The 23,669-nt window shown below is 41.9% G+C and overlaps 1 protein-coding gene across 6 annotated transcripts in view; it reads right to left on the bottom strand.

The window, feature by feature from the left end:
- The window catches only part of GRHL2 (grainyhead like transcription factor 2), a 181,321-nt gene that overhangs the window by 97,448 nt on the left and 60,204 nt on the right, over positions 1-23,669 (bottom strand). For all 6 annotated transcript variants that reach the window (XM_045049526.1, XM_045049525.1, XM_006943329.5 and 3 more), the window contains 3 exons: positions 18,318-18,711; positions 6,387-6,442; positions 3,668-3,824 (listed from right to left, as the gene is read on the bottom strand). In XM_045049526.1, the coding sequence (XP_044905461.1) occupies positions 3,668-3,824; positions 6,387-6,442; positions 18,318-18,711 (607 nt within the window). The remainder of the gene's footprint in view (positions 1-3,667; positions 3,825-6,386; positions 6,443-18,317; positions 18,712-23,669) is intronic.

Raw genomic sequence — 23,669 nt, 5'->3', positions numbered from 1 at the left:
CCAAAACCCCTTTGAGTTCTAAATGATAAAAATCCTCGGGGCGCCTGGGTGGCGCAGTCGGTTAAGCGTCCGACTTCAGCCAGGTCACGATCTCGCGGTCCGTGAGTTCGAGCCCCACATCAGGCTCTGGGCTGATGGCTCAGAGCCTGGAGCCTGTTTCCGATTCTGTGTCTCCCTCTCTCTCTGCCCCTCCCCCGTTCATGCTCTGTCTCTCTCTGTCCCAAAAATAAATAAAAGTTGAAAAAAAAAAATTTTTAATGGTAAAAATCCTCATTAAACTAAATAAATGTTAATTCACTGCCACTTACGAGATGAGACCCTACCAACACAAACAACCCCAAATCCCTTTAACTACAATATCAGGGATACTGGTGCTCTCCTCCCTCCATAGCCAAAATACTTCTTGGACATTTTCCTACTATTGCAGAATGTTTCATTGATTCTCATTCCTTAATAACTTCTCCCTTGTAGCATTTTGCGCACTTGTAGTCATTTCATTAATTATTTATAACTATTCTGTCGATGGCAATGTCTTCCCATTGGCTTCCAACTCAAAGAGGACAAGGACAGTGGTCCTGGTGCCTGGCAAATAAGAGATACACAATACATGCTTGCGGCTGTACCATCAACTCCAAATTGGGCTGATTCCCAAAGTATGTGTGAACATTGGTTACACAGGAAAGCAGATGTCTGTTAGGAACACTAGTTCGGAAATATCCCTATTATTCGGATTCACAAGCAGCATGACCCTCGAAGGTACAGAAAGATGACAAGAAGGGGCATCACTGGCTGTTCTGGTGGAACTAAGAGCCACAAGCGTCTCATTCTTCTCTCTCCCACTTCCTGAATCTGTCTTCCACTTCCTGAAACTTCGCCATTTAAATAGTCCCCCTTAACTGTGGCTTCCGTTACCCACAATTGGTCACCCCAGTCTAGAAGCAGAGAAGTGTCTTCTGATATCATCCAAGGGTCAACAGTAGCGTAACGTTACGGTCACAGAGCCCACATCATTCATGTCACTTCATCTCCTCATGTAGGAATTTTATCATCTCCCATCATCACGAAAAGAAGGGTGAGCAGAGTATAGTAAGATATTTAGAGACAGAGATACCACATTCACATAACCTTTATGACAGTATATTGTTAAAACTCTTCTATTTTATTATTAGTTATTCCTGTTAATCTCTTACTCTGCTACTTTATAAATTAAACCTTATCATAAGTACGTATGTAAATGAAAAACCATAGCATATAAATGGCTACATACTATCCATGGTTTTAGGCATCCACTGCGGGGCTGGGGGGGACCTCCAATGTATCCCCCACACATAACAGGGCAAGGACTACCATATATGTAAAAGTTCAGTGAGTGGTCTCCTGGTGTTTATTTCTTTCTGTTCCAAGATAAAAATAGCAGGGAATTTTTTTTGCAGCAAATGACTACGTTAGCCTAAATAATGGCATATTCTTGGTCTGGAAACTTATTTCTTCAGTAATACAGAGAAACGCGGTTTGAAAATGCTATTACCAAGCATACATGCTTCTATTCCGAATGACACTGTTCTCCAAAATTAATGCTGGTGGGTTCCAAGTGCATCCCTCTTTCCCTCCACGTTGCTTGCTCTCCCAGAGCTGAGGAGAAAGAAAGATCCCTCTGAAAGGCACCATTCTAACTCTCCAAGGGCGTTAGACTGAAGTCCATAAGAGAGCAGGGCTCTTTCTAGCCAAAATGAACAGACGGAAATAAATTAAATATTAAATTATTTCCACAGTTTCAATGAAGTAGAATTCTTGGAAGAGTGTCTATACTCAAACTCAATAGTCATGGCCTTAGAATGTGAACCATGCACCATCTTTGCAGGGTGAAGATAATGGTGCTGTTAAGAGGGTGCATATATATACTGGTTATAGAGTTATACAATCTAAAAGAGTTACACATGCGCTGGTAATTTACAAGATTGTGTTTTAAAAAGTAAATTTATCCAGAGTCTTCTTACCAGGCATCCACACGTGGGGGTATAGGGTATGAAGCCCAGCATATATATCCAGAGGTGGGTCCCAGGCTAAAACGCTTATGGCTTTTAGCCCTCCATGTGACTCAACACAGTGTACCTTAGTGGTTAAGAGAATGAGTTCAGGAATCTGACTGCCTGGGATATATCCTGGTTCCCTCACATTTTAGCTGTGTAACCTTGGCCAGTTACTAGTCTCTAAAAGGCTCCGTTTCCTCATCTGTAAGATTACAAAAATAGTGCCTATATCATAGGGCTGTTGTTAGTTTCAAATAAATGGACTGCTAGATATATGGTACTTAACACAGTGCCCGGCACATAGAAGATCCACCCAATAAATATTAGTTGTTACGTTGTGGCGCTTGTCAGTATCATGGCATCTCTCTGTCATTGTTGTCGTCATTAATATTATTATTATATCCCTCCACCATTACGATGATTATGAGGAGGAGGAGGATGGCCCCCCTCTGCCACAGCCTTGACCACAGGGTAGGGAACACACCAAGCCCCCTTTCCACCTACAACGGGCTCAGCCTTGGGTAGGACATTCGCTCCACATCTTTCTCTCACTCCCAGCTGCCCTGCCTCCTGCAGCTCTGATCTGGGACTGGGACAGGCTTACAGGGAGGAAGAACTGCTGGCCTGAGAAATGACCAGCAACGTTCCTTATCTTTCTCACTGAAACAAAGCCACAAAACCCAGCTGACTGAGAGATCACCGCTACAATGATTTTACCTAAAACTAGTAACAGACAAGCTGGCCAGCAGGTGCCCAAATACTCTTCTCTCTCTTCTCCCTCATTTGTTACCTTTGCATGGGCATCTGGGATGGGGGCAAAGTCACTATGCTCTCTCTAGGGACAGCGTGGCTTTCTTCTCAATGTACTAAAGAGCTTAGGAGGCGGTAGCTACGGATAAAATAAGGTGGGGTGGCACTATGCACACAGCATGTAAAACAAATCATTTTACAATCGGGCAGGAAAGTCCTTCAACCTCTTTTCAGACAGCTCTGCTATGATTTTCCTTTTCAGGAGAAAAGGATTGCCAGTGTCCTCCCTTCTCGGCCGCGGCGAGAATGCCAGAAGCTGGTAGGCTTCTGGCACAGTTCCATTTCCCACAAACGGAACTAATACTCATGACTGTGAAAACTCCACCGAGTCACTCCTGGTAGGGATCGTGTCATGCCTCACTTTACTCCTGAGGAAGCACTGGGCTGCAGAAGGGCTTTGTAAGCAAGTCGCAAAGGGTCCGGGGACACAGAATAAGTTGCAGCCTCCCTCACAGAAGACAGCCGCAGCTCTTTCTTTGCCCACAAATAAGCTCCGACTTACAACTACCTGCTTGGAAAATTAAGATCAATTGATTGAACACAAGAACAACAACTAGGAAGCATAAAGGTAATGAAGGAAACTGGGAAAATCCCTTGGATACAGCCAGAAAGCATGTCTCAACCATGGCCCTCCCTGGGGTTTATTGGTTACTGATTAAAATGATAAACGGTAAGCCAGTAAGTTCTGTCCTGCTCCAACTCTCTGACATTTGTTCTGGAATTATTTATTTTGGGATTTTTTTCCACACCCTCCCGCAAGATGAAGGAAGGTAGCACTTCCCTTCATCTGATCCCTCTGCGCTTTATTTGAGAAATAAGGATCATACCCTAACTTTGCTGATTGGGTGTCGGAAGCATTTGTTGTCTCCAGTCTCGCTGAGCGTTATGGCGTAGAACTGTCCTTTGTTGAGGTAGGTCATGGGGCCTTCCCCCTGCTTCTGACGCAGAGACTTGGTAGCTTCCAGGGTGTATTGAAATGTGCCACTGTGAACAGAAAACAAACAGTGGTCAGATTCACTCACTTGGACATTTCTGCCTTCCTAATCAATTTCACATTGACAGCATTTTGTAGGAAAATTAACCAGTACTTACTCCATTTCAGAGACAAAACACAACGTATGGCAAAGAGATGAGACCAGACCAAAGGTCATTGCTGATACAATGTATGGAGCATTTCTAATAGTGGCTCATAAACCAGATGGTTTAGAAGGAGAGAAAAGTCCATGAGGAGCCTGTCCAATTACGTAAGCTTTTGCCAGAAGAATCTGTTAGGTCTTGGATGGCAATCAGTAATGCCTGAAGCTTGAGAATCGATAGAATTTGCCACTTTTATCCCAACAACAAGCCAAATGTGTGAAAGCTTTTGTTTAATTCATACCTGTACCTAGACCTCTTTTTGTGCAACCAAGATGTTGCAAAATAGCTATATCCCACTTGAAAGCATTTTGAAATGTGAAAACCCAAATGAAACTCAAACATTCACTATTGAGAATCTAGTTCCATAGCAGAAACTGGGTTTTTTATTTTTGGTTTTTTGTTTGTTTGCTTTCAAGACTGCAGAAGAACTCATGAAAGGGTAACTGCTGTAAATCAGGAGTTTGCAAACAATGGTCCCCTGGCCAAATCTAGCTCCCTGCCTATTGTTGTAAATAAAGTTTTATTGGAACACGACTACATTCATTCATTTATGTCTTGTCTATGGCTACTTTCATAACAGCAGGGTTTAGTGCTTGTGACATACGGTGTGCCAAATCTAAAATATTTACTATCTAACCCACTGCAGAAAAAGTTTGCAGATCGCTGCTCTACATAATTTCCCTAATATATAAAAGCAAAATAAAATAAAAACACTGATTTTCCCAAATTTGGAGAATTTATCCATTATTTAAAGTAAACAACAGGTATGCACCACAATCTCTTTTGTTTAAGATGTCCATTCAGAAATATTTCTTTCTCCTACACTGCTGGATGGCCTATAGTGATAATCCAATAACCAATGTTTTGTGTATTTTTTTAATCATCAAAAGCTCTTCACTGGGCCTATTGTTTTCTTAGCTCTTTAATTCAGTAGTCTTTGAAAAGCTGGATGTAAAAATGTGTCAAAGTTCGCCTCTTAAAATGACCTACTTACAACATTATGGGGGACCCCTACTTTCTATGTTAAACATTTCAGCAATGTTTCATTTTTTGTAAGTTTTGTAAGGAGAAAGAAATGTGAAGGGCAAAACAATATTCCTCATTTCATGATAAAAACCTTACGCTTAAACTGATAAACTAAGCAAATTCCGGAATATGTGTCTTAGAATTAGGTAGGAAATAAATCATTCAAGACAGAACCAATTTCACTGTCATTTTGCTTAGAAAAAGCAATTTCAGTACAGCCACTGAATCATAAAATTTGAGACTCGGACAGGATATTAAGAATCACCTAGACCAGCAATTTGCAACTTGTCTAGGGCACAGACTTTGTTTTAAAAGAAAAAAAAAAAAATGAAGAAAGCTGTGAACCCTCTCTCCAGAAAAAAAGCACATATGAACAGAAATAGTTTTGAATCTAATTTTGGGGAGTTCGTGCCCCCTAAGCCTGTCTATTCATAACATAAGAAAAAAAAAACACCTTCCTCATTTCACAGCTGAAGACAGGCTGAGAAACTTGCTCACTCCAGTGGACGACGACAGCAGCAGAAAGAGACGACAGGTCAAGTGACTGATAGGTCAATGTTCTTTTCACCAGCCAGACAGCTGACTACGTGGTGATTTGGGCTTATAGCGTGCAAATTATGCATGTATTTCCACATTTTAGAAGGTTATTTGGAACTCTTATCTTCCCCACCATGCCCCTTCCCCTCATGAACACCACACACCCAAATTCTGACTTGGACGATCCGGGGAGACCAAACGGGGAGTCTGAGGTTGAAGCAAGATCCTGAAGGATGAGGAGGACATTAGGCGGAAACAGAGAGAACAGAAGAGAGCCACACACATAAAAGCAAAAGGGGCAAGCAATACAGTAGAGGACAAGGTTTAAAGTAAAGGGACCAGCAGATAGAGGGCTCTGACTACCTTCATGAGTAACTTGTGTTTAATTCTGTCAGAAATCACTGGTAAGCTTTATAAATGGGAGAGAGATTCATTTCTTGCCCTTTTCTCCTATCTACAGACATGATCACGACCGAGGGCTTTGAACATCTGGCACCTCTACCTAGAATGTTCTTAATACTCCTTCTTTCCCTGGAAGACTCCTGCTAACAGTCCTTCAAGATGTGGCTCAAATGCCCCTTCGTGCAAGCTTTGACCCACCCCCCACTCCTCCCAACCCGCATCGCACACACAGGCCTGTAGGTCCTCTCAGCTTTCTGTTTATGTATCTCTGTGGCAGGACTCACCACTTACAATTTGTATTACAATTGTCCATGGAAATAGCAATTTAGAAGTCATTGTAATCGAGAAAATAATTTTCTTTTAAAGGTTCAAAAGTATAACGTAGGGAGACATTTCAAGTGTTAGCAGTTCATCAGTTTCTAGGGGCATCTCCCGGGAGCCTACCTTGATGCCTGGTCGTACATGTACTCCTCAGCCCCAACGGAAGCACTCCGGAATTTCTGCAAAATTTACGAGTCGCCAAAATTAAAACAAATAGGTAAGTCATCATGCAAAAGAAACAAAAAGTGACAAATGTATCCAAACTGTTAAATCCTCACTTCAGAAAGGAACGTGACACATTTTTTAGTACTGTGTTTTCAGCTACAATGAAAATAGTTGCCATTTGCGCACAGAACTCACATATCACCTGCACACTGAGAATTATGCTGGACAGAAAGGGTATTTGTGCTTTGCATATTATTCACATGTCCATATTCACATGTCCACAGGTGTTGCAAAAGTGTCTGCAGGTACTGGAACCTGTTTCTTCAAACATATAAAAACATCTCTTCCATTTTCTATCATTGCCAGTGCATATTCCAAAAATCATAAATTCTTTTTTTATTTACTTATTTTAAAAGGGAAGGACAGAGACAGAGAGAGAGAGAGAGCATGAACAGGCAAGGGGCAGGGAGAGAGAGAGAGAGGCAGACACAGATTCCGAAGCAAGCTCCAGCCTCCGAGCTGTCAGCACAGAGCCCGATAAGGGGCTCGAACTCACAAACCGCAAGATCATGACCTGAGCCAAAGTTGGAAGCTTAACTGACTGAGCCACCCAGGCATCCCAAATTCTAACATTTTAACCGGCTACCTGTATAAAATTGAGGCAAGTGCCATGTTTTCTCCATCTGCAAAATGCTTATTTACAGTGATTAGACGGATAAATGCGTTAATAGATATAAAGTACTAAGTACAGTACTCGGTACATGGTGAACTCAATATATGTGTATTAAATTCTATTCTATAGTAATCACTTGGCCATATTCAGTGCCCTTCTCTAAGATCATCTTTATCACAATATTTTAAGAGTACATTTTGGAGGGAAACTCTAAAGCCTAGTATTATGGGTGAAAAAGCTTGGATCCAAGGATATCTAGTTGTTATTTATTTATTTATTTATTTATTTATTTATTTATTTATTTTCAACGTTTATTTTTTTATTTTTGGGACAGAGAGAGACAGAGCATGAACGGGGGAGGAGCAGAGAGAGAGGGAGACACAGAATCGGAAACAGGCTCCAGGCTCTGAGCCATCAGCCCAGAGCCCAACGCGGGGCTCGAACTCACGGACCGCGAGATCGTGACCTGGCTGAAGTCGGACGCTTAACCGACTGCGCCACCCAGGCGCCCCTCTAGTTGTTATTTAGTGCAAGCTGGAAGCACTTGGTTACATTTTAAAACCTTTTCAAAAGTAGATGTGCAAACACCCCCACTTGATCCTGAAGTGAATATAACAGGATGAAAAAGCACTTGGTTGACCACACACACCTGCTCCTCCCAATGTGACTTTTTTCCAGTGTCTCTTTCAAAATAACAACTTTCCTGCCTCTCTTTTCTCAGCTGTAAGCTTCCATTCTTTGACCACAGTTCACCAGTTTCCTTCACAGGAAAAGGTTACTCACAACTATTTTCCAAACTTTCTTCACGATCCTTAACCACCATCTCTAGAATTCACAATTTATAAGTAAAATATACAGGATACTTCTTTTTGTGTTGTCTTATAAATTCCCTGGATCCAAGAAAATGGTTTCTGCCATCAAAGTGCATTTATGTGCATCCTAGGAGCTTGTTGACTAGTTCAATAATTGTGACAAAGAATCAAAGATACAGATTTGCGTTTCTTTTGCAATCAATCAATGAATCAATCAATCAACAAAGCATTCAATGGGAATCTTCTGGGGCTCCACCGAAAGTTGGTTGAAGAGATGGGCAAATTCTCATGAACAACAACCACAACAAATCGAAGTAAAATAGACCAAACGACTAAATGTGAAAGTCTATTTTGAATCATTCATTCATCCATCCATCCATCCATCCATCCATCCATCCATCCATCCATCCATCCAGGTGTCCTGGCTGGAAAAGCAAATAATGGGCGTTGCCAGGAAAGGAAGGTCAGCAAGATGACAGGACGATTTCGTAGAAATTGTGGAGACTGTTCTAACCCATGGAAGCTAAAGAGAAGCTGGATCAATTGAAGGAATTGAGAAAAAGTAATCCAGGTGAAAGAAGACCAACATGAGTCAAGACAAAATGATGGCACAAATGTGGTGTCTACATGGGGACAAGGACACGGGCCTGATTTGATTATGAAGGGAGGACCTAAAAATCTAGGTTAAACATTTAGTTTCTCAGGCAACCAGCCATATTTTAAGTACTAAATTGCCATATGTGGCTAGTAGCTACCATAGTGGAGTGAATACAGGAAAATTTCCATCACTGTAGAAAGTTCTATTGGCCAGGGCTGATCTACGAAAAGGTATTTATACTTAGTATAGTTAAGAATTAGATGGGGCGCCTGGGTGGCGCAGTCGGTTAAGCGTCCGACTTCAGCCAGGTCACGATCTCGCGGTCCGTGAGTTCGAGCCCCGCGTCAGGCTCTGGGCTGATGGCTCAGAGCCTGGAGCCTGTTTCCGATTCTGTGTCTCCCTCTCTCTCTGCCCCTCCCCTGTTCATGCTCTGTCTCTCTCTGTCCCAAAAATAAATAAACGTTGAAAAAAATATATTAAAAAAAAAAGGGATAGAGGAAATGCATTTCCAAGGTCTCCTTTGAAGGAATATGCAGTAACCCATAACAATACGAATACAACTAATTCTGGTGGACCAGCATTAGTAAACACAGGCCTCAGTGAATTTATTGTTCATGCCGCAGAATTCTGAAACCTGAGGACAGACTAGCCTACTAAAACACATTAAACTTATAAATTCTGTGGTTCTAACCCCTCAGGTGATGTGAGAAGGTGTGATATACTACGACTGTTCAGACTCAAAGGGACTGCATTGCTGACTAAAACACAGAATCTTACCCTAATAAGGCACATGTGAACAAGAACTATGAAAAAATAAAGACAGTAAACATGTTGCCAAAATGTCTGAGCTTTCAACTTTATCCTTCATCATTTTATATTGTCTTTATAATTAAAAAAATTAAATGTGTGGTCCACCTGGAAAACATCATAATCCTTCATGAGACCCGATCACATTGCTGGGTCATTACAGCCCTACCTGATTCAGTATGGAGAGTCATACCCAAAATGTTTGGGTCATTCTGGTTACAGTTACCAAGTTTCCACAACCGTTTGGAAATCTTTTCACATAATTTGTAGAATGCCCAAAGGCAAGCAGACAGCCAACAACACCGTACTTTACTGCGATTTGATGTGTGCATCTATACATTTCTTAATCATTGGGACTGAGAAAAAGGAGAGTAAAGAAGGTACAGTAACATATATTTTAAAGACGACCCTGAAAGGACTCGAGATATCAGGCAATATTAGAATGTTACATTTAAATTTTGGATATTAGAATTCTACAATTTTTTTAGGTGGGAGGAAGGAGACGTCTGCTTAAGAGTCTACTGGAAAAAGACAAACGATTCGTCAACTGTCAGAAAATCAGATACTTTCTGCCTCCGTGTCTTTGATCAGCCACCGATTTCTTAGGTCTTATCATTCATTTATTCATTTATCCACTCTTTCAATAAAGACTGAGCATCTGCTTCGTGTCAGGCAGTGTGCTAGATGCTATGGGTACCAAAGTGAGCACAAAGAGAAGAGGTGTGTGCTCTCATGAAACTTCCGGTCTACCAGAGGAAAGATATTCATTAAAAATACCATTCATTCAAAAAATCACAAAGTGGTGCCAGCACTCTGGAGAAGAGCAACAGAGTTCTAGGAGAGCACAGCACGACCGAGAGAGTAAAAAATCAGTCCCACTGACAATCGGCCTTTGTGTACTACTTCTGGTGGCACACGGACAAGACCAACAATGTTTCCAACAGAAGACAGGAACACAGCTACGAAAGTGAATCCCACGTCTTCCTTCTAAGGAACTGCTGCTTTCTTAGCAAACGCATCCTCGGTCCTGCTTGGCTTATCTCATCTCCTGAACTATGGTTACCCAATTTCCAATTTGCCTCAGGGACTTCTCATATCCAGTCCAGAGCTGGCTGTCACCTCCGTAATCCCTCTTTACACTTACCCGGTATAATCCCAAACACTGTGAAGACCAACTCCCAAGTCTATGTTACAGAGTTGTTCCTAAGGGTCCCCTGCTGAAGCAGGCTAAATAAATGTAACTTTGATTGCAGATGTGTTCACGGTAGTTGCTGGTAGACTTAGATTCAAAGAAAACTGACTCTACTAGAAACTGAAGGAAGAGGGCAGGGAAGGATTTCCTGAGGAAATCACACAGGAGGAAGGGTGTGGGAGGTGGCAAAGAATATTCTAGAACAGTGTTGTCCAAGAGAATTTAGTTTAAAGATGGAAGTCTTCTATATCTTCTTTGTCCAATACAGTAGCCACAAGTCACATTGAACACTTAAAATGGTAGTTAGTGGGACTGAGAAACTAAATTCTTGATTTTATTTCATTTTCATTGCCACATGTGGCCAGTGGCTATGGCATTACACGGCACACTTCTAGAACATGGAGCAGCATGCACAAAGGTCCTGAGGGAAGAGGAAGTATTTCAGGTTCACAGAACCGAATGGAGCCCACAGCAGAGAGCACAAGGGGGAAAGAGGTAGAAGATGAGGTGGGAAAGGCAGAAGAGAAGCAGAATATGCAATGCCTTGTATACTCGTTAAAGATTTATATCTCAGTCTTAAAAGCGATGGGATTTAAGCGGGGAGTGACATAATCAGATAAGCATTTTGAAAACACTATCCCTGGTACAGTGTACAAAAGCAGGCAGTATTATAGGCCAGAGAAACTGACAGATTGGGCCAGCATGGTGGAAGCAGAATGGAGAAAAATGGATTTGAGAAATGTGTAGAAATATTGATAGAATTGATAATGGATGGCGGGGGGGGGGGGCAAAATATCAAGAAATATCCTAGTTTCTTGAGAAACCAGGATGGTGGTGCTACCCACTAAGGTGGAAAACACAAGGAAAGGCTACAGATCAGATTCAGGATAGATGGAGAGTCATACGCAGTTAGATATGAAGGTCTAGAGCAAAGAAGAGAGAACTGGGCTGGAGGAAAACATGTGAAAGCCTTTAGAGATACATGACAACTGAAGCTGCGGACATGAAGCCAAGAGCATTTTTAAGAGGAAAGAGTGATCAAAGTATCAAATGGTGCTGCAAAGTACCAGGTGTAACAGACAAGGGCTTCCATGGCCATTGTGTTCGGGAGGTGGGAAGACGACTGCTATCAATCTGAATAACGGGTCATCCAATCACAGCAAATTTGACTACACACAGAGAAACCGAAATCTTCCTAAAGTATAAAATGTATATGCTAAGCCTTTTCCAAAATGTTGCTTGATGCAGAAACAAATGGATGTAATAAAAGGATAGAAATCTGATGGTACCGTATGCATTATATCAATATGTCTAAAATAAACATAGTAAAACCAAGTGCATTAATCACAAGTGAAACTATGTTCCAATTTAGTACTTGATTCAACATTTTTAAGACTTTTATCCTTAAAAAACATTTTTTTTTATTTGAGTATAGTTGACACACAATGCTAAAGTAGTTTCAGGTGTCCAACATAGTGAGTGAACTTCTCTCTATATTATGCTACGGTCGCCACAAGTGTAGCTGCTATCTGTCACCATAGGCTTTTACAGTATCATTGACTATATTCCTTATGCTGTGCCTTTTATCCCCATGGCTTATTCATTCCATAACTGGAAGCCTGTATCTCCCACTCCCCTTCACCCATTTTGCCCATCTCTCCCACTCTCCTTCCCTCTGGCAACCAACAGTTTGTTCTCTGTATTTATAGATCTAATTCTGCTTTTCGTTTGTTTATTCATTTGTTTTGTTTTTTAGATTCCAAAATGAGTGAAATCATATGGTGTTTGTCGTTCTCAGACTGACTTATTTCACTTAGCATTACACCCCCTAGGTCCATCCAGGTTGTTGCAAATGGCAAGATCGCATCTTTTTTTGTGATGGATTATCACTCCATGGTGTGTGTGTGTGTGTGTGTGTGTGTGTGTGTGTGTGTGTGTGTGTGTGTGTGTGTGTGTGTGTGTGTGTATACAAGATATACATATCTTTCTCTCTTTCTTTCTTACTAAAGTGTTATTCTTTAAATGTGTGGGAGGAAATGAGCTCCTAGTTAAAATATTAATCATGCTGGGGTGCCTGGGTGGCTCAGTCAGTTAAGCGTCCAACTTCAGCTCAGGCCACGTTCTCGTGGTTCATGAGTTCGAGCCCCACATTGGGCTCTGTGCTGACAGCTCAGAGACTGGAGCCTCCCTCAGATTCTGTGTCTTCCTCTCCCTCTGCCCCCTCTCCTGCTCATGCTCTTTCTCTCTCTCTCTCAAAAATAAATAAACATTAAGAAAAAACTGAAAAACAATTAATCCTACTGGACAGGGCTTAGATTCAGGATAACTTCCAGTTACCAGTCTACAGATGAATATAAAATCACTAACTAACCATCGTAGATCTATTGGGTATGACAAATAATCATTCCTTGCTTTCATTTCAGGATTCTCTGCAAACTATGTTAATTTGACAAGTAACATACCAAGGACTGAATTATTAAATACATGGTAGAAATATCTGGTGCTTGCCCATGTATATAGTTCTTCTCATTCCTAAGCACATGGCAGAACTAAACTTCTCAGCCCTGCAATGCAAGTTAGTTAGTTAAGACCATGTGACTAGTTCTAGCCAATGAAAGATGAACGGGAGTGATGCATGTCACTATCAGGTCATAGTATTTACAAGTCAGTCTGCAATCTTCATGATCTCACTTCCCAAGCAGGGGGGCCCAGAGGCCACATATGAAGACAGGAATGTCATAAGATGGAGAGAATCTGGATTCCTGAGTCGTTAATTAGAAAGAGGTCTGCAGACATGTATCAGGATCCTTACTAATAAGAAATAAACTTTTAGTGTATTAAATCACTAAGACTCTGGTGTTCCTTTATTCATACAGGTAGATAGACTCATTTTAACTGACACAAAATTGTAGTACAGAATAAGCAAATTCTTCTTTCCACTTTGATTCTTATTATGACTGTACATATCATTTTTCTGTAAAAACTCTTCTTTCCATGTCTTATAGACCAATAGTAAGCTTCTACAGAACAGAAATCAAAGCAGCACCAGTAGAAGTAAATATTTACCAAATGTTCTTACAAAGGGACTGTACAATAAAATAGCTAAAATCAATCCATTAAAGAACTTTTTAATGTTACCACTGTCTTAAAAAGCTCCCAGCCTCAGGGGCGCCTGGGTGGCGCAGTCGGTTAAGCGTCTGACTTCAGCCAGGTCACGATCTCGCGCTCCGTGAGTTCGAGCCCCGCGTCAGGCTCTGGGCTGATGGCTCAGAGCCTGGAGCCTGTTTCTGATTCTGTGTCTCCCTCTCTCTCTGCCCCTCCCCCGTTCATGCTCTGTGTCTCTCTGTCCCAAAAATAAATAAACGTTGAAAAAAAAATTTAAAAAAAAAAAAAAAAAAAAAAGCTCCCAGCCTCAGTTGAGCCAAACAGCTCACTTCTCTGATATCCACCTACACACACATACACACACACACATACAGAAGAATCAGTCTCTAATAAGAAATGAAATTTGTAGGGCACCTGGCTCAGGCAATTAAGCATCTGACTCTTGATTTTGGCTCAGGTCACGATCATATTAGTGGGCTGGAGCCCCACATCGGGGCCCTGTGCTGACAGCATGGAGTCTGCTTGGGATTCTCTCTCTCTTTCCCTCTCTGTCTCTGCCCCTCCCCGACTCACAGGTGTGCTGCCTCTCAAAACAAATAAACATTTTTAAAAAATAAAATTTGCGGGGCACCTGGGTGGCTCAGTCGGTTAAGCGGCCGACTTCAGCTCAGGTCATGATCTTGCGGTTTGTGAGTTCGAGTGCCGTGTCAGGCCCTGTGCTGACAGTTCAGAGCCTGAAGCCTACTTTGGATTCTGTGTCTCCCCCTCTCTCTGCCCCTACTGTGCTCATGCTCTGTCTCTCAATAATAAACGTTAGAAAATTTAAAAAAAAAAAAAAGTAAACCCCCTCTCTTATATGTTATGAATTTCTCAATTAGGTTATATAACATTTTAAATAAATAAAATAAAATAAAATAAAATAAAATAAAATAAAATAAAATAAAATAAAATAAAATAAAATAAAATAAAATAAAATAAAATAAAATAAAATTTCCTAATTCAACAAGAGTCCCAGACATTTTAATAGTTTTCCTGAAAGAAGTACCAGATTTTAGACAAATTTTTCTTAGTGAAATTTACCTGGTGAAATTACTCACCTAATCTTAGAACCAGTTAGCAATGCCATGACTAAAGATAACAACAGATCCGATTCCATTTAATTTACATCAGATTTAAATACAATATACAACGTAAACACTGATTTCCACGACTAGGAGGGCAGCTACACCAAAGGTCCTGAGAATAGTCTTCACATTGAGTTTCATGTAAGTTACTTTCTCATTCCCTTCCAAATAAAACCCCAAATACAATAGTTTCCTTTCACAAGCCTCCTTATCTACAACACAAACACAACTGATAACACACACCCCCAAACAGCATCATGGTTCTGTTGACATTGGGCCACCTCCGTGGACTCTTATGTGACTAATGGGAGATTTCCACACCCGCTGAGAAAAACCTCAGTGGCAAATTTTTAATGAAAAAGCATGTGCCCGACGTTCCCATGTGAAGTAAGCTGCTTTTGCTTTCCTCGCTGAAACATCCCAACTGCCTGTGGGCAAATCATAAATATTCAATAATGCCAAAAAGCTTACAAGATCCCTGTTCGGTTAAAAAAAAAAAAAAATGTCTGTTAACTATTTTAAGCAATATGGCCCAGGAAAGTATGGAAGCTAACTTTAAGGCATTATTTTTTATTAGAAAGACATTGAAAGTTTGACTATACAGCTACCAGAACTCAAGAAATATGGTAGCCTCTTAAGGGCAGGGGATTTATCACGTCTCACTCTGCTCTTCCCCGATTTCACACAGTACAGCAGGGACTCAGTGGTGACAGAGGGTCACCAGAGCAACTTGCCCACCTAACTCCCTATCGACACTGCAGAGAGCCAGTCCCTTTGGCTCTTCTGAAAGATAAGATACCGCTAATGACATTGACAGAGGACATGCAGTTTTGAAAAAAAAGTTGGGGTGAGTCACTCCCTGTCTTTAGGAATGGAACCACACTGAGGGTTGGAAGGCCCCACACAAGTCCTGACGCCTGGCAGCCTGTGATGAGCCCCATCTCTACCACTTACTGCAGTATGACCATGGGCATAGGCCGGCTCCCTGTGCCTCAGTTTACTCACTTGGAAAACAGAGATGACAAAAATAGTACACCCCTCATAGGGTTTGGGTGAGGATTAAATGAGCAGAGCACATAGTAAGTAGGCCCATCAAATGTTTATTATTTTCAAATATTATGATTTAGGGTGCAATCTCAGCCTCAGGTGGTGGCATTTTGTCCCCGCGGCAACTAAACGGGTGGCAGGCTGCAAGCATCTGGCACACTGCCACGACATTGACTCCTCTTTAGGAAATTAGAAACCATCTGTTTCGCCTTCTGCCATGGTCTTTTATAGTCCTGGGCAGACTGAAAAATGGGAAGCCAATGACCATCATCTTAAACACAGGGGCATGGCTCCTACATGTTGGAAAAGCTGACCTGAACCAACAGGAAAAAAAAAAAAAAAAAATGCATTCGATATCCTGGGTCAAAAATTGGAGAACTAACCCACAATTACACTCATTCTACAGAGATCCCAAGGCAACTAAATGGAGACAAGATGTCTTTTTAACAAATGGTGCTGGAGCAACTGGATAGTGATATGGAGGGAGAAAAAAAAAAAAATGGACCTCAACCCTTCCCTTACTCCATTACAAAAGTCACCTCAAAAATGGACGATAAACCTATATGTAAAGGTGAAACTATTAAAAACCTAGGGGAAAAAAGCAAAAGAAAATTTTTGCGACATTGGGTCATACCAAGACTTCTTAAAAAGTACATAAAAAGCATAAACTAGAAGAGAAAAAATTGATCAAGATTAAATACTGTTGCTCGTTGAAAGACACGGTTAAAACAACAACAAAAAAGGCTACATACCAACTGTAAAACATACAACTGATTTCACATTATTTAAGGAACTCTTAACAATTTAATTAAAGACAGGTCACTATAAGCTAACTAACTTGGATGTAAATTAAATAAATAAAAATAAAAAATAAAAAGAAGATGACAGGTAACCCCATTTAAAAATTGGGTGAGGGGAGCCTGGGCGTTTTGGTCGGTTGGGCAGCTGGCTTCAGCTCAGGTCATGATCTCATGGTGCGGGAGTTCGAGCCCTACATGGGGCTCTGTGCTGACAGCTCAGAGCCTGAAGCCTGCTTCAGATTCTGTGTCTCCCTCTCTCTCTACCCCTCCCTTGCTCACACTCTGTCTTTCTGTCTCTCAAAAATAAATAAACATTAAAAAATTTTTAAATAAAAAAAAATTGGGCAAAACATTTGAACAGACTTTTCACAAAAGAAGTTGTAAGAATGGGCAAAGAAGCACATGAATGATGTTCAGCAGCACTAGACATCAGAGAAAAGCAAATTCAAACCACAATGAGACATCATCATATATCCACTAAAATAGCTCATGTTAAAAAGACTGACAATACCAAGTTTGGGCAAGGATGAGGAAAATGGAAACCCTCATGTACTACTGGTGAGAATGAAAATGGCATGGCCATCCTGTACAGCTGTATCTTATAAAGTTACACATACATTTACCCCATGACCTAGCAATTCTGGTCCTGGGTATTTACCCAGGAAATGAAAGCATACGTCCACATTAAAGCATACATGTAGGGGCGCCTGGGTGGCTCAGTCGGTTAAGCGTCCGACTTCGGCTCCGGTCATGATCTCACAGTCTGTGAGCCCGACGCGGGGCTCGAACTCACAAACCGTAAGATCGTGACCTGAGATGAAGTTGGACGCTTAACCGACTGAGCCACCCAGGCACCCCTCAAGCTGGTGAATTTAAAACAAATGAGCAAAGAACCTTGTTTCTGTAAGTTCTACAGGCACATGAAAAGAATATATGGTCTCTACTTGTAAAGTATAAAACGAACGTGCATATACACACTTGATTGCTGATAATACAAATTCTTTCTTGAGTATTCAATCATACTAGGTCTTAAAGAGTCACACTGTTTCAAAAAATGCACAGGCAACATCTTTAGCTACCTTTTGGAAGGTTACAAACTAGATGAGGTCTAGAAAATTATTAAAATACATGTGTCTGGGTGGCTTAGTAGGTTAAACATCTGACTATGGCTCAGTTTGTGATCTCAAAGTTCGTGAGTTCAAGTCCCATGCAAAGCTCTGCTTTGATGGTGCAGAACCTGCTTAGGATTCTCTCTCTCTGCTCCCCTCTCCCACTTATTCTCTCTCTCTCTCTCTACCTCTCTCTCTCTCTCAAAATGAAAAATCAAATGAAAACTTTAAGAAAAAACTTTTTTGAGAGGAAGAGAGAGCGCACGAGCAGGGGAGGGGCAGAGAGAGGGAGGGAGGAAGGGGGGGGAGAGAGAAAGAGAGAAAGAGAGAAAGAGAGAGAGAGAGAGAGAGAGAGAGAGAGAGAATATCTTAAGCAGAGCCTGTCTCAGGGCATGATCTCACCATGACATCGTGACCTGAACGGAAATCAAGTCAGAGGCTTAACTGACGAAGCCACCCAGGCGCCCCTAAAACCTTGTTATGCAGATACAAACACATGTTTTGAAAACTCTGAACTCACAGTTTTAATTACTTGATCCCACTCCAAAAGCAAACAGAAACAAAACTGGCTGGCGGTTCTGGGTTGAGGTTCTGGCTGCTGCGGACACAGCCAGGGACTCACCTCTGCGGTTCCGTCCTTGAAGCTCTCGCTGTAAGTGCTGTCGGGGGTGCTGCGCTGGTCATCCTTGAGGTAGGTGCTATGGCTGGCCATGGAGGGCACACCATACTGGGTCTGTTCAAAGATAAGCACACGTTGCTCCTCGCCATCTCCCCGGGGACAGTGCGCGGGCGGGGCCATGAACACGGGCGTGAAATCTTCAGCTTTCACCACCGTGATTCCGGACACCGGGATGATGGCCGGGCTCTCGGAGATGTTTGTGCTGTACTGTTCCCGTTTCGAATTCTCCAGGTGGTCTTGATTTAGGGAAAGGTTCACTGGAACAGTCTTTAGGACCTGCACTCGGTTTTCTCCTCCAGTCAGATTACTCTGGGCTTCACTGGTGCCAAGGCAGTTTCTGCATGTTTAAACCCCCCCACCCCCCCCCAACATAACAGAATTAGAAAGATCACCACTTTGCGACTCCTAATAAAATAACGGGGGCCAGCAACAACCAGTGGATGTTAATGCCATTAGGGAAAAGGCTGATGGTGAACTTTACAAGGGAATACAGTGGATCTTCGCATGACTAGAGGTAGAACAGTTGTTCCCGGAACCATGCAAATTACCCCGCCTATAAAGTGCAGTTGGGAAAAGGGAAAAAAAAAAAAAGTTGACCCTGAATTTTGGCAAGCCTTAGATCTAACTCTATTTCTCTCAGGAAATACAGAAGGATGGAAGAATAACTTAAACAAAATCAAAAGGAAACAATCATACAAACAGAATGTAACACATCTTACTGACCTGGTTTCTTCAGTAAGTTAGAGGCATGAAAAAAAGAAAGGAGGGTGGGAAGCTTGTTCTAGAGTAAGAGATTTGAAAGACATAACAATCAAACAGGATGAGTAGATCTTGTTTGGATCCTGATTTGAAAAACCAAAGAGGCATTTTGAGACAATGGGATCTTTGAGGCAATTGACTATGGACCTCAAGTGAGGTGATTATTAAGGAAGTATTGTCCATTTAGTTACGATAATGATTGTGAGATTATGTAATAAAACGTCATTTTTATTTAGAGATATAAATGAGAAGTAGCTAGAGATGAAATGACATGATGTCAGGAACTTATTTCAAAGACTACTGCAATAAAAAAAAAAAGAGAGAGAGAAAGAGAAAAGGTAGACATGAAGCAGGTGTAACCAAAAACTACCACTGCTGAACCTGGAGAATGGGGTGGGTATTTGGGGGTTCATTATACTGTCCTCTTTACTCCTGGATATGTTTGAAAACTTTCAAAAGAAAAAGTTATAAGATAGCTTTTTTTAGGGGCACCTGGGTGGCTCAGTCAGTTGAGCGTCCGTCTGGCTTCAGCTCAGGTCATGATCTCACGGTTTGTGAGTTCAAGCCCCATGTTGGGCTCCGTGCTGACATCTTGGAGCCCGGAGCCTGTTTCGGATTCTGTGTCTCCCTCTCTCTGTGCTCCTCCCCTGCTCATGCTCTGTCTCTCTCTCTTTCTCTCTCTCTCTCAAAACTAAATAAACATTAAAAAAAATTTTTTTTAAGGCGGGGGCGGGACAATAACTTGAAGGGGGGCAGTGGGAAGAATATATTTCACTGTTCTGTGGGCTAACCTCCTTGCAGGAAAGACAAAAGGCAATGAGAATTTATCATTAAAATATTTTCACTAAATGGGGAAACAACACGAGCTCATTGATACCCTTAGCACTGAATTACTTTTGGAGCTTCAGAGAGTGGCGTCACTGGGCTTATGTAAAACAAGCTCTCGCAGATCTCAGACCTCCTGACTGGTACAAAGAGAAAGGAAAGGATTTGGAAAATTAGTTCTCACCAGGCTAGGATAAAATACTTTCCATTTATACTACAGAATTCTGGGAGAGAGCAGAAGCAAAGAGAAATTCGTCAATGGAAGAGTATTGTGGACAGCACAGTGATTTTACTAGCAAAGTCCCCGTGGTCAGTAAAATTTGGGGCACCTCTCATTTATAGATGATTCTGAATGATATGGAGGGAAAAAAATACATATTTTGCATGGAGCCCTATCTCCAATGTCTGTGTTTTGTTTTGTTTTGGTTTTTTTTTTTTTATAAAATTTTTTTTTTCAACGTTTATTTATTTTTCGGACAGAGAGAGACAGAGCATGAACGGGGGAGGGGCAGAGAGAGAGGGAGACACAGAATCAGAAACAGGCTCCAGGCTCCGAGCCATCAGCCCAGAGCCCGACGCGGGGCTTGAACTCCCGGACCGCGAGATCGTAACCTGGCTGAAGTCGGACGCTTAACCGACTGCGCCACCCAGGCGCCCCTGTTTTGTTTTGTTTTTAACTAGCGTGTGTGTGTGTGTGTGTGTGTGTGTGTGTGTGTGTGTGCGCTTTAAATTAGTTAGCCCACTAGTGTGGGCTAACTGGCATCTCTCATAGAGACAGAACTATTTGAATAAAACTGCTTCTTCCCAGAATTGACCTCTCCTGGCCCCTCTGAGCTTGCCTAGCTCTCCAGCAGGACTGTGCATTTTTGGCTTTGATTTCTCAGACAAAACCTCAAAGTGAATGAAGCTTGAGGAAAGATTGGCTCCGACATGAATAAAGACACCAGAAAAGTACCTAAACTTTTCTGAGTCTGTCACAAATCTGTAGAAATCATTCCAGAAAGTAATTCTTTAAAGAATAAAATTGCAAGGCTACATTCTGGCTTTGACCTGCTTTCATGGTCAGAGCAATACAGTGAATCTGCATATAAGACACGGTGAAATTTAGAAATTACGTTTAATCTGAGTCCAGTTAGCTAGATGATACCAAACCCAGACCACCCGTTTATGTCAGCATTTCCTAAAACTCCATTGTTTAGAATATTGCATGGAATGTTAACAGATGGTCCTCAAAGACAGGAGTCTGTGATAAAATCAGTATTCAAAAAAACAAAAAACAAAAACAAAAACTGCCATAACAAACCCAGCCTGGGTGGGTCACAAACATCATGAACACAGAAAAGGCTCCCAGGCATTCCTTCGCCTGTTTCATTATAACCCAGAATTTCCCAAACTAATTTTACCCCAGACTCTTTTGTGGAGGATTAACTAGTAATACATGTGGATAACGTCCTGTGAGTTGGATGTACAAGGGCTGGTTGGTCTCCACTGATTAGCTACCAAAGCAAGTGTCCAGTTTCTACTCTTCTGGACTTTTATAAGCACACACCTACTGCCTTCGCCAACAGATTCAAAGCTAACCAACTCCTCTGCGCTTAGAGTCCATTTCAAGCTCAATTTGTTAATTCTCTAATCCACGCAAGACACGCGAATCCCAAACAAGAGACACAAGTCAAAATATTTGGGGCATTCTTATAAGCCAACACAAGCGAACTACAGAATCGTATAAACCTATATTGTAAGTAAATATAAATAAACCTATATTATAAACTATAAACCTAGTTGAACCATCGATATTACCACACGATGAGGAAATAATAGACACAGCATCATCCTAGAATGTGTAACTGCCTCTGCAGAACAGCGGTAGTTTTAGAAGCTAGAGAACTTCAGAAAGACATCCAAAAAATGGCTGATTATAGCAAAGTAAGAATTATCGTGAGCTACTGGCTCACCTGCAATAGAATTTAAAGTTGAACCAAATATTGCAATAGGAGGAAAAAAAAACGCAAGGCTACGAACGGTACATTAAATATGCTTTTTAAAAAATCTGGGTCATGCCAGTGAGACTTTCAGTTATTTTTCCAAGTACCAACTTCTACATACAGACAGTTGTAATGACACCATGCAAGCACATGGCACCTTAATTCCTGAATACGCTGCAGATCAAATGATATCCTTGCAAATTACTTTCGACCTGAAGTCTACGAGGTCATAGTTGGTCTACACACAAGGTAGTTTTGTCTGTACCTCACTGCCAGTTTTTTTGAAGCTGCTCCACCGAAATCACAAAATAACCATGAAAATACGATGAGGGGCTGTCACTCTCCCATATCGTTCTAAAAGATGCTGTAACGACAAATGGTCTCTTCTGTCTATTATGACGCAGACGCAGCACATATTTTAGACATGTTTTTCCCTGACCCTTCTATGAATACTGGTATACGATTTAGCAGACTGCACCTGCTTGGCTTAATAAATACCGGCTAACGGGAGGAAAAGTCACAAGACCTGAAAAGTATCAGGTTCCTTCTCCCTGTCATCACTGCTACCAACTAGGGTCCCAAGACAGCATCAGAAGATTCCTTTAAAACCGCACATCAGATGCAGACAGCCTTAACCTTTGCTAAGGGTGTACTTTGGAGGTGATACACAGCCCAGGGCTGCTGGCTGGTGGGGTGGTTCCTGCTGCCATTCGTGTCATAAGCAGATCCCATCAAGGCCAGGTAAGATCTGGATATATGAGCTAGCAGGGGATTTCATTTCTCCTGACTTCATATTTCCATATGAAAGAATCACCAGGAGCGCCTGGGTGGCTCAGTTGGTCGGGCAGTTGACTTTGGCTCAGGTCATGATCTCACTGTTGAGTTTGAGCCCTGCATCAGGCTCTGTGCTGACAGCTCAGAGCCTAGAGCCTGGAGCCTGCTTTGGATTCTGTGTGTGTGTGTGTGTGTGTGTGTGTGTGTGTGTGTGTGTGTGTGCGCGCGCGCGCGCGCGTGCGTGCACCCCTCCCCCACTCACTCTGTCTCCCAAAAAGATAAGTAAATGTTAAAAAAAAATTTTTTTTTTAGGAAGAAACACCAAAGGAAAAGCACTGTGGTTTCTCCCCTATTCCTCTGCAGGAAAGGGATATATCTGATTAATGAGTTTGGGAGAAGTAGCTGAGTAAGGTGGTTCAGTCCCTTCTGGTTCCCTCTTTATGTCTGGCTCATCCCGGCCATACAGAGAGGACTCCAGTCACCCCTGCCATACCACAGTGGCCTGTCCCATCAGGGAGGCTTCCAGTCCTGCCTGAGACTAGGTGAGTAGACATACCTAAGACAGGATTGACATGTTACAAGCCGCAGATTCAAAAATGGCATTCTCTGTTGGCTTAATCAGAAAGAAAACTGATTTTTTTTTCCTTTTCAATTTCAATCTGTCTGTGTCTTGTGTTTCAGTCGGTTCTTAATTCAGGATCGCAGGAAAAGGGGTGTCATATAATGATCTCCTAACATCTGTCCTGCCCCTGCCCCCTCACAGTATGTGCTGCCATGCCTGGTTCTCTGCCAACCGCCTCCTGGAGTGAGAAACAGCCCAGTCTCCTTCCTCTCCCCCTCATCAAAAGCAATCTCCACGGGGCTCACTCCCTCAAGGGCTTGATCGTAATTACCCAGCCACGGGATCGATCACAAGAGCTGACCCCGGCAGCACGCTATCTTGCCAGCATTT

Source organism: Felis catus, chromosome F2 (assembly GCF_018350175.1).
Source record: "Felis catus isolate Fca126 chromosome F2, F.catus_Fca126_mat1.0, whole genome shotgun sequence".
In the NCBI taxonomy this organism is placed as follows: Eukaryota; Metazoa; Chordata; class Mammalia; order Carnivora; family Felidae; genus Felis; species Felis catus.
This window is presented reverse-complemented; position numbering and strand designations above follow the sequence as displayed.